Below are 17,544 nucleotides of genomic sequence, written 5' to 3'. Positions count from 1 at the left end.
ATAATGTGCGGCATATGTGTAAGGGACATTATGTGTAAAAGGGCATTAATAAAGGTTGTCATAATGTGTAAGGTGCATTATGTTTATAAGGCCATTAATAATGTGTCTCATATGTGTAAGGGGCATTACTGTGTGGCATTATGTGTATAAGGTGATCTACTATGTGGTGTTGCGTATAGAAAGGGCACTACTGTGTCGTCTAATGTGAATAAAGAGCAATAGGGTATGGTGTAATGTGAATAAGGAGCAATTCAGTGTGATGTAATGTGAATAAGGGGCTCTACTGTGAGGAGTAACGTTTATAAGGTAAAGTGATACTACTGTGGGATGTAATATTAATTATGGACACTATCACATGATCAAATGTGAATAAAGTTGCAGTACTGTGTGGCGTAATTGGGGTTACTATTGTGTGGCCATTCCCCTTGCCAGCAAAAACACACCCTTTTTTGGGGCTGTGCGCCAAATGTGCGAACTGTTCTTATTTAAAATATAGGGGGCTACAAACACCAAAATAAGGACTGCTATGGGTGAGGGGTGGTGGTGCTGGGAAAGAGGTGCAAGCTCAGTGGCGGAACCAGCGGTGGTGCTAGGGGGCACCAGCCAAAATCTTGCCTAGGGCATCATATTGGTTAGGGCCGGCTCTGCCAACACTGGACATATGATGATGACATAGTGGTCACTGCCTGGTGTGGTGGTAATACTAATGCAGCTTTTAATAAATGTTGTGACTCACTTTCACAACTGACTGTGGCTATTTGTATTGCGTGTACTAATACTTATTATTATTGCTTGCTGTGTGAGTGACTGCTGCAGCAGAGTGAGGTCTATGCTGTGATTGGCTCTCTGAGTCAGGGAGAGCCAATCAGAGCTAGCAGTGGGCCCTGTGTCCTAGCAGCAGCCTAGAAAGAGAGAGGGAGGGAGTGAGGGGACTGAGCACTAGTCTGACACTCATCACACTCGGCACACTTGTTTCCAGAGCAAAGTCCTCTCTGTCGCCCGTGATGTAAGTAGTCCGTGCTGCCTCCTATGGCAGATTTCATTTTGTCGCCTTACACACTGCTGTTCTCACGTTTCCCCTGCACTGAGTGTAACAGTACAGATTGACATACCATTGTTTGCTCTCTGCTAATATATTGTTTTTACATAATGGTAAAAATGCTGTAGCATCTTAATCTTATCTGTGCAGTGCAGGTCTGTCTGTACAGGTGTTTCTCTGCCGCCATCTAGTGGTGTACCCAGAATATTGCCTGTTATCTCATTAAATATAAATAGATATACTGTATGTGAGGTAAAAAGAACACATATGAATATTTAGGTATATATGTACAATATAAGCAAGTGTGATGTAGAAATTTACAATTTATATGAGAGATTTATGTGTATATATTGAACTACAGATGTATAATAAATTAGTTTATTGTAAAACATGAATTATATGCTGTATATGCAGGATTATGGTAATATATGTTAATACTTGAGGCCGCTATGGGGGTCAGGGAAGCTTCATCGCGCTGGCTGTTAGGGAGTCCACATGTGCTGCATCCCGGGGATTTGGTGCGGAGAGTATCTGGCTTTACCCTATAGAAGCCTATGGGCTTCCTCCCTGCCATACTGTGCTGTGCTCCCAGCATCCCCCACAGCAGCCGCATCACATTTTTTAGTGATAGGCATTGTTTATACAAGATATTTTGTGTGCGGTCCTCGAATATTAATTGAAAAGTGTTGTGGCCCCCAGCTGAAATAATTGCCCACCCCTGGGTTAGAGCATTAGCATACCTTCCAACTGTCCCGATTTTCGCGGGCCAGTCCCGTTTTTGGGGGACTGTCCCGCTGTCCCACCCGCGGGCCACAGTGTCCCGCGGTGGGGGGGGGGCAGTTGGGAGGCTCTGTCAATCGCTGCTCTGCTTAGCAGAGCAGCGGTGAATAGACGCTGTGCGCATGCGCACAGCGTCTATTCAGTGGAGTCAGAGGGAGAGGGAGCATGCCAGCGGCTCACAGAGCGCTGGGCATGCCCCCTCAGGGACGAAAACGGAGGCGTGGCTCCAGGGCCGGTGCAAGGTTTCTCAGCACCCTAGGCAAATAGTCAGCGGCTGCCCCTGCCAAAATACCGAGCCCTCAGGTAAAATTTAGGGATAAGATATTATCCTAACCCTCCCCGGTGGTACCTAACCCTAACCGCCCCCTTCCTGCAGCCTAAACCTATCCCTCCTTCTCCCCCAGCCTAACCCTCCCCAGGTGTGCCTAACCCTGACCCTCCCCCTACCCGCAGCTTAACCCTAATCCCCCCCCCCCAAGCCTACACCTAACCTCTCCCCTCCCTCCCCAGTGCCACCCACCCCCTGGGGCTTTCTTCTCTAGGGTCGTGGCAGTTCAGGATCCCAGCATTCGGGATAGCGGCTCCGGCATTTAGATTCTAGATTCAAGGACTCCGGCGTAGGTATTCCGAGAAGTGTCCGGATTCTAAACACAGGGATCCTGACTGCATCTCATATAGATTTTATGCATTAGCAACTTAGACCCATCCTAACTATATGCACAAAAACTTTATATATATATATATATATATATATATATATATAAACACAGGGTAGTGTGATGCTGTGTGACACTGGGGCTGTAACTCACACTTCTGTAATGTTGCACAGAACCCTATCTCACTCCTCAACCACATAGAAGTCCCCCTGCGTGTCCACAGCACCGGTGGGAGGGGCAAAATGTCGGCATAGCGTCCCACACGGCAGTCACGGTGTAGGAGGAGGTGGCTCAACCCCGTCTGCACGGAGCAAACAGGTGCAGGCCAGGGAGAGCAGATGCCGGACGCTGCCAGGGAGCAATGTATGGCGCGGCGCCTGCACGTTCCTACGCTGCTACTCACCTCTCGGCAGGATGAGTTGCAAGGTGGGGACAGGCAGGGGGGAGGGGAGAGGAGACACACAGCCCGAGCTCCCGGTCAAGCAACCACGAGAGTCACTTTACCCGTGCTGCCAGTTAAAGAAAAGTATCATAAATGGCAAGGGGATCCACCAGTGCCCTCAGGTAAAATTTAGGGATAAGATATTAGGACTGTTTTAGCAGTTTGGGTTAAGGTGTCCAGATTAGGGGCTATTATTAGGTGTGTGTGTGTGTGTGTGTGTGTGTGTGTGTGTGTGTGTGTGTGTGTGTGTGTGTGTGTGTGTGTGTGTGTGTGTGTGTGTGTGTGTATATACACACACACACATATATACACACACACACACACACACACACACACACAGTGGTTGAAGTGGAAATTTTGAAGTGGGCGTATGGAAAAGTGAAGGTTGTAATTATGCGCACGCTGCTCCGAAAAAGGGTGCATGGCCACTTAAAAGGGGGTGTGCCCTTCAGTGTAGTTTACCACCCCTTATACACATTTTGCACCACAATAGTAGGACCCCTTATACTTTCTAGTACTGGTGCCCCTTTCACATTATACCACACAGTATGAGCTGAAAATCACATTATAGCACACGCTATGAGCCGAAAATCACATTATAGCACACGGTATGAGCCGAAAATCACATTATAGCACAAGGTATGAGCCGAAATTCACATTAGAGCACACTGTATGAGCCGAAATTCACATTATAGCACACGGTATGAGCCGAAATTCACATTAGAGCACATGGAAAGAGCCGAAATTCACATTATGCCACACACAGCCACATATCTACATACTCACAGCCACATACAGTATACACACACACATATATACATATACACACACAGCCACATACATATATATATATATATATATATATACATACACACACACAACCACATTTACACACACACACTGTCCCCACCCTGACACTCTCCTCCATCAGTTCCCCTCTGCTCACCAGTTGCCAGGTAGCCGGGGTATCAGCATATGGGAGACGGAGCTAGGCAGCTATGCTGTGGAGCGGGAGCTGGCCACCCAAGTTGTCATCAGGAGAAAGCAGGAGCTGGGCAGCCGAGCTGTCAGGGGGGCGGGAGCCGGAGCCTTGGCATAATCATGCCGCATGCAGGAGCCGCAGCAGATTTGAAATAGTAGCGCCGTGGTCAGCTTGATGTGGCGGCGGACCGGAAGGGACAGTACTCGAAGAAGTGCCGGTATAGCATACCGTTGTACACCAGCCCACTTCAGGCACTGATATATATATATATATATATATATATATATATAATTGATACTGCGGCACTCAGAGTCGTTTAAAAAGAGAAAAGTGTAGTCAAAACATTTTACATCACATAGTCCAATATTTCGAGGTGCTTAACCCCATTGTCACACCTTGACAAAGGGGTTAGGCACCCCGAAACTTTGAATTATGTGATTAATTTTTTTTGACTACACTTTGCTCTTTTTAAATGACTCCGAGTGCCGCAGTATCAATTCTATATACTATCCTCCGCACTGAGGGCACCGGGCCAATCAACATCCAAAACGGAGTGCCGGGCTGATGGTAATATATATAAAAAATATATATGGAATACATATGATATCTTGGCGCTTAGGATGCCAAAATACTGACAGCGGTATCCCAGAGATTAAAATCCCAACACTTTCTAATTAAGTAAGCTCACCCTGACCCCTAACCCCCCCCCCCCCCCAAACCCTAACACACCTTTCCCGCAGCCTGACCCTAACTGCCCCCCCATCTTAATCCTAACCCTCCCCGGTGGTACCTAACCCTAACCACCCCCTTCCTGCAGCCTAAACCTATCCCTCCTTCTCCCCCAGCCTAACCCTCCCCAGGTGCCACCCCCTGGGGCTTTCTTCTCTAGGGTCGTGGCAGTTCAGGATCCCAGCATTCGGGATAGCGGCTCCGGCATTTAGATTCTAGATTCAAGTTGGGACTCCGGCGTAGGTATTCCGAGAAGTGTCCGGATTCTGAACACAGGGATCCTGACTGCATCTCATAAAGATTTTATGCATTAGCAACTTAGACCCATCCTAACTATATGCACAAAAACTTATATATATATATATATATATATATATATATAAACACAGGGTAGTGTGATGCTGTGTGACACTGGGGCTGTAACTCACACTTCTGTAATGTTGCACAGAACCCTACCTCACTCCCCAACCACATAGAAGTCCCCCTGCGTGTCCACAGCACCGGTGGGAGGGGCAAAATGTCGGGATAGCGTCCCACACGGCAGTCACGGTGTAGGAGGAGGTGGCTCAACCCCGTCTGCACGGAGCAAACAGGTGCAGGCCAGGGAGAGCAGATGCCGGACGCTGCCAGGGAGCAATGTATGGCGCGGCGCCTGCACGTTCCTACGCTGCTACTCACCTCTCGGCAGGATGAGTTGCGAGGTGGGGACAGGCAGGGGGGAGGGGAGAGGAGACACACAGCCCGAGCTCCCGGTGAAGCAACCACGAGAGTCACTTTACCCGTGTTGCCAGTTAAAGAAAAGTATCATAAATGGCAAGGGGATCCACCAGTGGTTGGGGAAGCCCTCTCCGCATCGGGTTAAGGTCCCCCCCCCCTCAGCCCACCAGCCCCCCAGCCTCCTCCACAGGCTCCGGCAGCTTTGTTTCCTCCTTACCTGGTTTGTGGACCCGGCGCCGGCGGAGGGAGCAGATCATCTGCTACATACTCATCAGGTCGGGAGGGTGGGGGGGTGGAGTGAGCGACACAAGAGGGGAAGATGGGAACAGCTCTAGACGTGGTTTTGATCCACCAGGTCTGACACTGGGTGAGCGGTGGCGAGCACAGAGCAGTCCCTTCCTTTTTTTTTTTTATTTGCTGCACTCAGCGCCGCCCTTCAAGTGTTGCCGCCCATAGGCAGCTGCCTAATGGTGGCGCCGGCCCTGCGTGGCTCGCGATCGCGGGTCCTCCCGCGAAGCCACGCCCCCTTTTCACAGGCCACACAGGTTGGTGTAGCAGTTTGGGTTAGAGTTAGTTTAGGGGTTTGGGTTAGGAGTAGGGTATTAGGCATACTTACCTACTTTGCTGCCCCCTCCTCCGGGTGGAGGCAGCGTTGTAGGTGCATGGGGGCGTGGCCGTCAGCAGGATGAACGGTCCGGGGGCATGGCCAACACGGTAGTGGACCGTCCGGGGGCGTGGCATCAGCATTGCGTCATTGTGGCTCCGCCCCCCGCTATGCAGTGCCGAGAAAAGAGGCGCTGTATAGCGGGGGGCGGAGCTACGATGACGCAATTCAGCATGAATCGCATTATCGGACCCCCTCGGACCGCCAACTTGTTCTCTGCTGCGGGCGGCCGAGGAGGGTCATGGAGGGGCAGCACGGAAAGCGGGAGGCTGGCCCACCTTTCCGTGGGGCCGGGAGGGCCACCCGATTTTCGGGAGCCTCCCGGCCATTCCAGGAGGGTAGGCAAGTATGGTATTAGGGCTGTGTAAGGTTTAGTGGATTGGATTCAGTATTAGGGTTACGGGTTATGGTTAGGGATGAGTTAGGGTCAGGATTACGGTAGGGATGCTAAGCGTCCTGAACTTACAGATCTAAATATTTTTGTGTAGATCCAGGCCCAGGTTATATAATTTTGAACCACTGTATAAAGTGGAATTGCAGTCTCCTTTACACACTCATCTATACACCTGGATCCAGATCGGTCCAAAAAATACAAGGTCCTGAACCAATAATCCTGAGAATGCAGCCTATCGGCTCATAAGGACTAGTGCCCTTGGGCCTGATTCAGATATGCAATGCACATGTTCATGCAACTGAGTGATTATTGGTAGACTACGCATGCCCCACAATCGCACTATGCATGGTCCAAGGTACTTGTGATGCCTCTCGCAATCGGGAATGAAAATATAGTGCTATGGATTGTTTGAAGGAGAAGGGGCCTCAAACTGGTATCTTGCCTAGGGTCCCATGAGTTCTAAATCCGCCTCTGGTAGCCGGTATTGATGCCAGATCAGCCATCAGTGCATTATCCCCATGACAGGGAGAGTGTGCAGCTTCCGGACCTAGAGGTAGGACAGGAGCATGTGGAGCTTCAGCAGCCAGTGACCAATGTAAGTCAGGGGTGGTGGTCAGGCGGCAGCAGCAGGCTAATGAGAGTAATACAGGCAGTACAGCACTGGGGACATACGTGTGGTGAAAACTGTATTTGCACTGCACCACGTACAAACAATTCTGGGCAGTAGTTATACTTACCTTATTGCAAGTACATAGACTGTGCAAATTCATAGCTGAAGAGGGTGGCCATCGTAGGTTTAATGACAGGGCATTCCTGGAAATATAAGCAAATACATTATTTAGAGGGAGAACTTCAAGACATTTAATATAAAGAGAGGAGTTGTGGGAGAGATTAATATATCCATATAAGCATTAGAGCAACTTTATAATATTTAACTGGACGCCCTTAGAGGAAACAGCTACAGCTGCCAATTGCAGTTATTAGCATGTATTACTATATAATCAGCGGTGCAAGTGGGCGGGTATGGGTGAGTACAGCGTACCTTTAAGAATTTAGCCATTTCTCGCCGCTCCCTTCCTCCCTCCGCTGCTCACTGCCGCTGCTGCGAGGGGAGGAGAGCGCAGCATTCACCTCTCCTGCCCCTCAGTGTCTTCCTTCAATTCAGCGCCGGCCCGTGAGCCAATCAGAGCTTGCGGACCGGCAGCCAAGGCTGCCGGACTGCGAGCTTTGATTGGCTCACGGATCGGCGCTGAATTGAAGGAAGACACCCGCATCACCGCCGAAGACTGAGGAGCAGGAGAGGTGCATGCTGCGCTCTCCTCCCCTCACACATACACACAGGACAGCAGCAGCAGCGGTGAGCAGCAGGGGAAGGGGGGGCATGTATACCTAGCACTGGGGGCATATCTGGCACTGGGGGGACATGTGTATCTGGCAGCTGGGGGCATATCTGGCACTGGGGGCATATCTGGCAGTGGGGGGACATCTGTATCTGGCACTGTGGCCATATCTGGCACTGCCGGGACATGTGTATCTGACACTGAGGGCATATCTGGCACTGGGGGGACATGTGTATCCACTGGGGGTATTTCTGTATTTGGCACTGGGGCATATCTGGCACTGGGGGCATATCTGGCACTGTGGGGGCATTTCTGTATCTAGCACTGGGGGGGCAATCTATATCTGACACAGAATGGGCATTTGTGTATCTGGCACTGTGAGGCAATGTATATCTGGCACTGTGAGGCAATGTATATCTGGCACTGTAAGGCAATGTATATCTGGCAATCTGGGGGCATTTGTGTATCTGGCACAGTGAGGCAATGTGTATCTGGCACTGTGGGGCAATGTATATCTGGCACTGTGGGGCAATGTATATCTGGAACTGTGGGGCAATGTATATCTGGCACTGTGGGGCAACGTGTATCTGGCCTATTGGGGTGTATCTGCCCCTCCCGACATATGTGTATCACGCCCCCATTTTCATTGGCCATGACCCATGTGGCATTTGGCCACACCCATTTTTGGCGCGCACACAGTACCTATAAGACATTTTTTCCAATTGCACCACTGTATATAATCCTACTGCCACTGGTGGCAATGGCCCTCATTCCGAGTTGTTCGTTCGCTAGCTGCTTTTAGCAGCATTGCACACGCTAGGCCGCCGCCCTCTGGGAGTGTATCTTAGCTTAGCAGAATTGCAAACGAAAGATTAGCAGAACTGCTAATAAATGTTTTCAAGCAGTTTCTGAGTAGCTCCAGACCTACTCCTAGATTGCGATCACCTCAGTCCGTTTAGTTCCTGGTTTGACGTCACAAACACACCCTGCGTTCAGCCTGCCACTCCCCCGTTTCTCCAGACACTCCCACGTTTTTCCCTGACACGCCTGCGTTTTTTAGCACACTCCCGGAAAACGCTCAGTTACCACCCTGAAACGCCCCTTTCCTGTCAATCACTCACCGATCAACAGAGCGACAGAAAAGCGCAGCACGAACAACAACAAAACTGCTAAGTTTTTAGTTAAATAACTAAGCGCATGCGCCCTGTGTACCATGCGCATGCGCATTTAGCAACAAATCGCAGCATAGCGAAAATTGGCAACGAGCAAACAACTCGGAATGACCACCAATGTTTTAAAGTAAGATATATAAGTGAAGTGGGTACAGTGTGATTACTACTGAAGTGATTCCTGTCACACTTTATGGTTCAGTATAAGCTTCAGAGGGGAAAAAAATAATTACTGAGCTGCTCAAGATTGAAATAAAAGTAGCTGATTAAAGTAAGAAAGTTGCCATATTCTAAGCAAAAGCTACAATGCAGACTCTGCATTGTTACTGCTAAGATAGCTCAGAAAACTAAATATTTTATATTCTATTTGCAAAATAGATTTCAACGAACTAAAACATAATTGGTAGATATTCTATTTTAGACATTAAAAGAGTACAGTGTACATATATGTAATAGAATAAATTACAGGCGGTTATATCCTTATCCTGCTATTGGGACTAGGATAAATGTTTGGTTTATATTTGTCTAAAAGGAGTTGCTTCAATAGATTGGTCTCCAATAAATCTCAGAATTGAAAGAGGTCTAACCTTACTAAATAAGGAATCTGTTATCTGTAGTGAAAGTAATGACCATATATTATTATTAGAAATAGTTTGACACCCTTATACAACTTGATTTAAAAATATCAATCACAATTTATTAAAATGGTAAAGTTACACAGCATCAGATAAAATAAATTCAGACATTTTGTCATACAGTACATAACTTCGGTGAACTTAGTTTTCACGTTATGGGAAGTTAAGCATTTTCTCCAGTCACAGGTTCTCTGGAGAAAATGCTAATAATAATAATAATAATAATAATAATAATAATAATCTCCCCTAGGACTCAAAGTCGCTTTACAGTCATCAGTAACATGGTACATTGTACAGGGAATTGGTATTACAGAAACCACACATAGAAATAGTTAAAATAGAAACCTAGAGAGCACAATAAGCGGGTGGTATTCATGTGACCGGCGGTCGGGAGACCGACAGTCACATGACCTCCTCCAGCATCCCGACCCCTCACTATCCCGATGGTCGGCATGCCGACTAACAGGGACTATTTCCACTCGGGGGTGTCCATGACACCCATAGAGTGGGAATAGAACCCGTGGCGACCACAGGTCGCCACCAAGCACACAAGGGGCTTGCTGCACTCGCCCCTCCCCACCGGGATCCCGGTGTCGGTATGCTGACCGCCGGTCAGCCATACTACACCCCAATAAGCATATTGCAGGGTTGGTGTAGGGTAGGCATTTTGGGTAATTACTTAAGGGTTATATATTCCACCCATGAAAGGTACCAGATGAGGCAGCCATTGTGGGTTCACTACGTAGGATTACCCTGGGTGGAATAGGTTACTAGTAGAAGAGATGACGCAAAATGGGCAGTTGCAGCGTACTAATGCTCAGAGTAGGATCCCACCATAACCATCAGGTCCATGCATTTTTCAACCCATCCATGAGCATACCAGGTGAGGCAGCCATGTTGGGGGCACTACGGAGCTTACACTGTGGGAGGTAGGCCATACAAGGTCCTATTGCTTACCTGGGAAAACTATCACTTGTGTGGAGGCATAGCAGACAGGCATATCATACATTGGGGTGATATACAGTATGTATAGCTACCTGTCACAACTGAGGGCTAGTGTTGGTAGCGGGAAGCCTCAGTAGTAGGGGCTGACGGGTACCTGAACTTAGGAGGTGAGATGGGACTCCTAGACATGCGCAGGGGCTGCAGTACCAATGCCCGAAGGCATGACCACGACAACTGGAGGTGACATTAAGGTTTTTATTAAATAATAAAAGTCATAGAAGGTACAACAAAACAATAACCATCAAAGAAAGTCTCTGAGTTCCTACTGGTTTGAGACCAGTAATTAAAGGTTGACTTAAAGTGCTTTATGATGCTAGAGATCGTAGATAAAGCCTTTAAGTGATGCTAGGGATCGCAGAGATAGCACTAAACTGTAATAGCGGATTCTTGAAGACAGTGAGAGCGAAGTACCGCTGGAGAGAAGCTGCTAGAAGCTGAGGCATACACTCTTCCAACACAGGGTGCAATAGCAAGAGAATCCGGCTGCACCACAGAGTGTAATCTCAGGGGAGTCAGGCTGTACCGCAGAATGTAACCACAGGAGAGTTTCTAGTGAAGCTAAAAATGGTATTGTGGACTAGATGGCGCTAACGTTCATGCAAGAGTGGAAATTGTGAGGGAATAAAAATACTTAGCTATGCTCTGTATATCCCCGCAGTTGACCGGAAAGGCTCTACGTTCGGGTCCCCGATGGAACGTTTAGACCACGGACAGAGGGATAGAGATAAAAACACACAATGTGATAAAGTGTGTACCTTTTGTCTGAGGTTGTTTGTACTCCTCCCTCTGGGGGGTCTGATAGTCACACAAATACAAAATAACCTTTATATCAGTATTAATTGTTATATGTAATTATTGGGAAATGATACAATACTTTCTTCCATTCCATATTCCTTACATGTGATACTACTTCATCTATGACCTTCTGACTAATATTCACTAGCCTTACCATGCAGTCTTATAATATATATTTGTCTTATACCACAACAGCCCACAGACAGACAGAAGGTCCCAGCTGAAATGCATTATGCGTCTCAGCTAGAGTCCCATGTGAGCTACACACGCAAACTCCCTACTATTGCCTAGGCCAAAACCGCCCAAATATTACTCCTTGACAAAATCCGTCAAGTAACCTCGTTATATCGCTATATTGCATTATACATATGATTTAAACATTTAAATCCTTCTTACCCTCAGTTGTAATGAACCAAGGACCATATAAAGTATACAATCGTTTACTCCATAAACAGTAACTGCAATGTTATAGATGACTTACCGTATTTGCCGGCGTATAAGACGACTTTTTCCCCCTGAAAAACATGCCTCCAAGTGGGGGGTCGTCTTATACGCCGGGTGTCGTCTTATACGCCGGGCGGGAAGTCGCCCGGCGTGGGAAGTCGCGAAACAGGGGCGTGACCTAGCATAAGGGGGCGTGGCCTCGCGGGCGGACCCCCGTTTTCAGCAATGGTGGTTGAGAAGATGATGTTGGCTGCCCCCCCCCCCACTTCCCCCGTGAAGTGCCTCTATCTGTACGGTGAGTGTACGGGTGAAGCTGTGTGAAGTCCGGCTCCTACACAGGGACAGGAGCCAGGTGCTGCACGTATTGTTACAGTGCAGCACCCGGCTCATGTCACTGAGCAGGAGCCGACATTCAGCAGTGACAGGCGGACATCGGCAGCACTTACAGTATAAGAGATTTGGTATGCATAAGAAGGGGGGGGGGGGGGGCAGCGGCTTAGGCAGGGGGGACAGCGGCAGCACTGCAGGGAAGCTGCAGGTGAGGGGGGCTTAATACTGGTACTACAGGGCAGACCAGACAGCTGCTAGTGACAGGGAGACGGCAGGGACCAATCCAATCAGGCTTTGTATACAGCCAACAGCCAACCACAGTACTGCACCATTGTACAGTACAGTATAGCATAGCAAAATGCCTGCCTGTGTTTCTGAGAAATCAAATCAAATCTGATGTTCTTTTACGTTTTATTTGGTGTGTGGAAGGTGTGCGGAAGAGGGGGTAGTCTTATATGGCGAGCATATAACAAACTCTATATTTTGAGTGGAAATGTTGGGGGGTCGTCTTATACGCCCAGTCGTCTTATACGCCGGCAAATACGGTACATGTGGACAGTTACAAGTAATGCAATATAGATTACCAGGTCAGATACACAATACAGTTTAACAACTCAGAAGTGAATTCCTAAATTGATCCCAGTAATGTATTACACCATTCTGTTGCTAAATAAACTTCAATGCAGGTTCTAGTTATTCCTTACTCGTATATGTTCTTGGTGTACGTGTAGATATATATATATTTATATATATATGTATGTGTGTGAATGTATGAATGCAAGAAAGCTGTGCTAGTGTTATCAGATTGTGCTCTTCCCTGTGTACGTGTGTATAAGGATGTGAGTAGATGGCTGTTCCAGAAAGCATGGTGAGAAACATGTGTGTGTGTTTGTAGGGGATGATATTGTTAGGGGATAAATGTTTAACACGCACTCGGCTAATCAATGGACTAACTGGTAAATGCTGGATAATCATCTACCTGAAAAACATCTAGTGTGTGTGTGTGTGTGCGTGCGTGTGTGTGTGTGTGTGTGTGTGTGTGTGTGTGTGTGTGTGTGTGTGTGTGTGTATGTATATATATTTGCGGGTATGTTAAAAAGTTATCAGTATGTGTATAGAGATGGAGAGATGAAAGCAGAAAGCAGTGTCCATTGTATAGGTCAGCCCAAGTGCAGGCATAACCCATACAGACATAGTAAAGATATCAAAGTCAAAAGGAGAGGTGATTTAAAGTGAAGGTATAAATAAAGGTAGAGTGTGTACTAGTATAGTCAGAAGTATGGTTACCTTCCAAAGAAAGTGTTTTGTTGAGTGGATTTCCAGAAGCCAGGTCAGTGTTGTGTCCTGTATTGTAGTGTCAGGAAAAGAGAGTTTGCTTTTGGGTGAGGGGACTTTATATAACCTTTCCCAGCATGCACTTCACCAACCTACCCCCACAGCTGCACATGGCTTGGAAGTGGGACATAAGGTCCATGGCTGGCTAGGTGTAATTTCCTGTTCTTTGTATTACTGTAGCTCATGTTACGATCAATACAGTATATTTCTTTTGTTCTATATACAGCTGATTTATTCCCAGTGTATTTCTTAATGTGCGCAAGCAGTCTTGCGCATGCGCACATTATCAGTGGCGCTGAGCAGACGCGAATATCGATGCTCCTTCACAGTCCCCCTGTTGTCGGAAATCCGACACTATAAGTTGGAAATGTATTTCTGGTTACTTCTCCCTATCTTAGTATAAAACCTATTCACTTCTGTAGTTATACATACAAAAAAAAAAAAAATTTTGGAGTTAGTGCAGTTACTATAAACAAATACAGTTTTTCAAACAAGTTTCCATAAGTAAAATAAACAAAATCAAATTCATGAACAATTTTGCATGTACATAAAAAAAATAATTGAACCCGAGCGCAAAGTCCTTGAACCCGCCGCAAAGTCCTTGAACCCGAAACGTAAAGTCTTTGAACCCGAAACGCAAAGTCCTTCCAGGCAGGGGAATCAAACAATCTTGTAAGGGCTTGAAAGTTACAGGGAGATAAAAAAAACTCTGTTTCTTTTTGTTTTTAGTAGGAAAAACCCCCCCAAAGAGAAAAACATCTCTTTATATGCCCCCCCTCCCTTAATAGTTCCTCATTTGACGAGTCTTTGTCTTTAAAAGTTCTTCTTTGTATAGTTCTAGTGTGTCTTGTAGTTGTGTATTCAGTCTTTTTATCTTCCGGTAGACAATTATTAACACAATGTACATAATCAATACCAAAAAGATGAGAACTATTACGGGATGTATGAGAAGGTTGAAGAATGATGTTGCCTTTGGGCTGTATCCGAAGATGCTTTCCCACCAAGATACTTTAGAGTCTTCTTCTAATACTTGTTATCTTGACGGTATCATGATCCAATTTGATGGTCGCTTGGTTTTCATTCTCCTTCAGTTTCTTTAGGATGTCGTCCTCTTTCCCGAAGTCGAGCAGCCAGTTCTTAAGTTCTGTACCAAATCCAAGTGGAATCTTTTGAAGTCTCACTGGAGTGTCTGGGAGGATATCTAGTCGCTTCTCTGGGGTTACTGGTGTTCTTCCTCTCTCGTCTGCTACATCGATACCTAGAATGGGATTAAGGGTACAATACACTCCTCGGAGGAGAGTTCCTCTTTGCGTGCAGTTAGTAGCATATACAGTATATGAGGCATTTTGGAGTTGATACCAGCACCAGTATCCATGTCCCAGATACTTTAAGTTAGATGATGGTTTTGGACTAGCATCCATCAAACAAGATCCTTCAGAGTCCCAGCACTGTCGTCTAAGAACCCTGTCGTGATCTCCTTGGCACAATATGGCATTTTCTCGTTTCCATCAACCATCTGTATCAATTAGATACGGATTCAATCCTTCATATGTTACAATGTCAGATTGTAGGTGTGGATTGAGAATTGTCTCTCCAGACATGAGAATACCTAAGTTCACTGCAGTGTAACCCTGCCTTTCCGTACCTGAAACGGGAGCTAGAGAAGAGGCAGTACAGGTCAGGTTCTGACAACCATGCCACTGAGTGAGCCACCACTTTGTGTGGTTCAACGCAAAGGAAGGGACAAATGGTCTTATCCGCTGCCTAAGGTTGAATGGATAGTGACCATTGTGAAGGGAGGATACAATATGTTTTAAATTTTCTGACAGTTCACTCTGAACCTGGGTGCATGCCAGTGCTAGCTGAGTTTCATCTTGTTCTGAAATCAGGCCTGCAACCAATCCTCTAAATTTTTCACGAAGAGCAAAGGATAGAGATGTTGTGGCATCTATTTGAGAATGTTGCAAGTGTTCAAGGATGTGATTTACATCTAATTGGGTGTTTATTCCTTCTCCTGTATGTTGTGCCAGACTCCCAAGTTTACTCCTAGAGAACTTCCAAGTCCATGGTATTAAGAGTGCCTAATCCTAATGCTCCACCTCCCAAAAATGTGGAAAGGATATCTCTTTTACTCCTACTTTTCCTAACACCCAAACCATACTTTCTTGTTTCCTGACCAGATTCTATCCAACCCTTTAGCATGTCTATATGGTTTCTCACAAACTTTTCACATCTATAGTCCCAGTGATCTACTCTGAAGTCAACTACTGAAATTCTCCAAGTATACAATACGAATTTAACATCTGTTATAATATTCCATGGAGAAGACAGTTGGGGCGCTATCACATCTGCTATTTTATGTGTAGTGAAATTACACGCATCTAGGTGTGGTTTGACTGGTTGTAGGTCTTCTGTTTCATAAGTGGTTCTGACTATGGTCACACATATCTGTCCTCTCCCTTCAAACGGGTACCACTGGTCACTATCCCCTGGTTGCAAGGAAAGGAATTTGACAGGTTTTATTTTGGAGAGATAGACCCACTGTGAAAATGTCCAACACCCTTCATCTACTGCTTCACAGAATGGCCAATTAAAAGGTCCATCTATTTTTATATCAAAATTAATATCTCTTCCACTGGGATCCTTCCAATCAAAGGACACATATCTATTCCTATATGCCTCAGTCATAGGGGTCCCATCCATCCATACATCAATTATGGGAGTATCTATTCCATTGCATATTATATCCCATCTCCATGGATTCACATCAGACATTACCATTTGTTTATCTGATTCCCAATGTGCATAGGTGATAAAATAGTACCCAGTAACATCTGGTATACATTTATCTCTCATTATGGATATCATAAAAGATCGTATGGATGGTGATCCCTCTATCTGAATGTATTTAAGGCTTTTGGCATTAGTTCGGATTTTCAAAACGACTGCTCTGTACAATCCTTCCATGTCTACTGAGCCAATCTGATCGTTCCATATTGCTTGGCCTGTGCTGCTGCAGTTTAATTTCAGCATCATGACACTAGTTTGCAAATAATCTGTGGGAATGTGGCCTTGTGCATATTTGGACTCCCTTGTGATTAACATTTTGGAATCTCTTAACATACAATATGCTTTCATAGTGCCTATGATGGGTATAGGTCTATCGAAATATGTTCTGACACGTAGGGTATCCTGAACATTAGATCCTATAAATGTGGCTTTGAGAATATACCATCCATCATATTCTCCCCCTGTGGTGTCTTCAGGGTTCAAGACACCATCTCTTGTGCACACTACTTCAGTGGTATTATCAATTGGTTTTTTATATGGATGTAAATGTGGGTCTTTTGAAATCCACCTCATGGATTTAATGGGTCCTGAATCGGTATCTCTAAAGTGGGTATATTCTTTCAAGCATAATGCATGCAATTCATATTGAATAGCAGACGCATTAACTACCGGTGTATAGTGTTGGACCATACCATCAGCAAAACCATCTCTCCAAAATCCATACAAATACCATTGGCCCGGTACAAAAGTGTAATTGTAGTAGGGCGCCTGGATTTTACCTTCCTTACATTCTATTGCTAAGAGACCCGACTGGTTAGTAGGTTCGGATCTCATGTAATTTACTTGTGATGTTGTATTTGACCCCCCCTTTTCTCTCTTGCTGTTAAGAGGGGTAACAGATCCTACCAGTACCACACCTACCAGTAGTACCAGTGTCTGTAAGCTTAGTTTTCTCAGAGGGCGGTTTACTCTGCACCTCTTGGTTCCTAGGGAGGAATGGGATTTGTAATGGTGTCCTTTTGGAACTGGGGTTACAGCTTTTCTCCCTGGTTCCATGATCTGCTAAGAGAGAAGGCATGAGTATAGTTCCAATAAAGGCAGTTTATGTATAACCGTATGATGGCTTTCAAAGAGATCTGTCTCCTGCCTTGTGCTTCTTTTTACATTCACAACTTATTGAGCACTCTGGCATCTTTCTGGACTGGAGAGGTCCTGGTGGTCTTTGCTTGGTCTATATGGACCCAAAGAACCTTGCGCCTCCTTTGAGAGTCTCTCTTTGTAGTTACTGGCCTTTGTAC

General features: G+C 46.1%; 1 protein-coding gene across 1 annotated transcript in view; it reads left to right on the top strand.

Moving 5' to 3' along the window:
* The first annotated feature begins 915 nt into the window (after nucleotides 1-915).
* Nucleotides 916-17,544, top strand: part of DDO (D-aspartate oxidase) — a 65,716-nt gene continuing 49,087 nt past the window's right edge. Inside the window, exon 1 of the mRNA XM_063917131.1 lies at nucleotides 916-1,006. Within this exon, the coding sequence (XP_063773201.1) occupies nucleotides 1,005-1,006 (2 nt within the window). The 5' untranslated portion in view covers nucleotides 916-1,004. The remainder of the gene's footprint in view (nucleotides 1,007-17,544) is intronic.

This window comes from Pseudophryne corroboree, chromosome 4 (assembly GCF_028390025.1).
Source record: "Pseudophryne corroboree isolate aPseCor3 chromosome 4, aPseCor3.hap2, whole genome shotgun sequence".
NCBI lineage: Eukaryota > Metazoa > Chordata > Amphibia > Anura > Myobatrachidae > Pseudophryne > Pseudophryne corroboree.
This window is presented reverse-complemented; position numbering and strand designations above follow the sequence as displayed.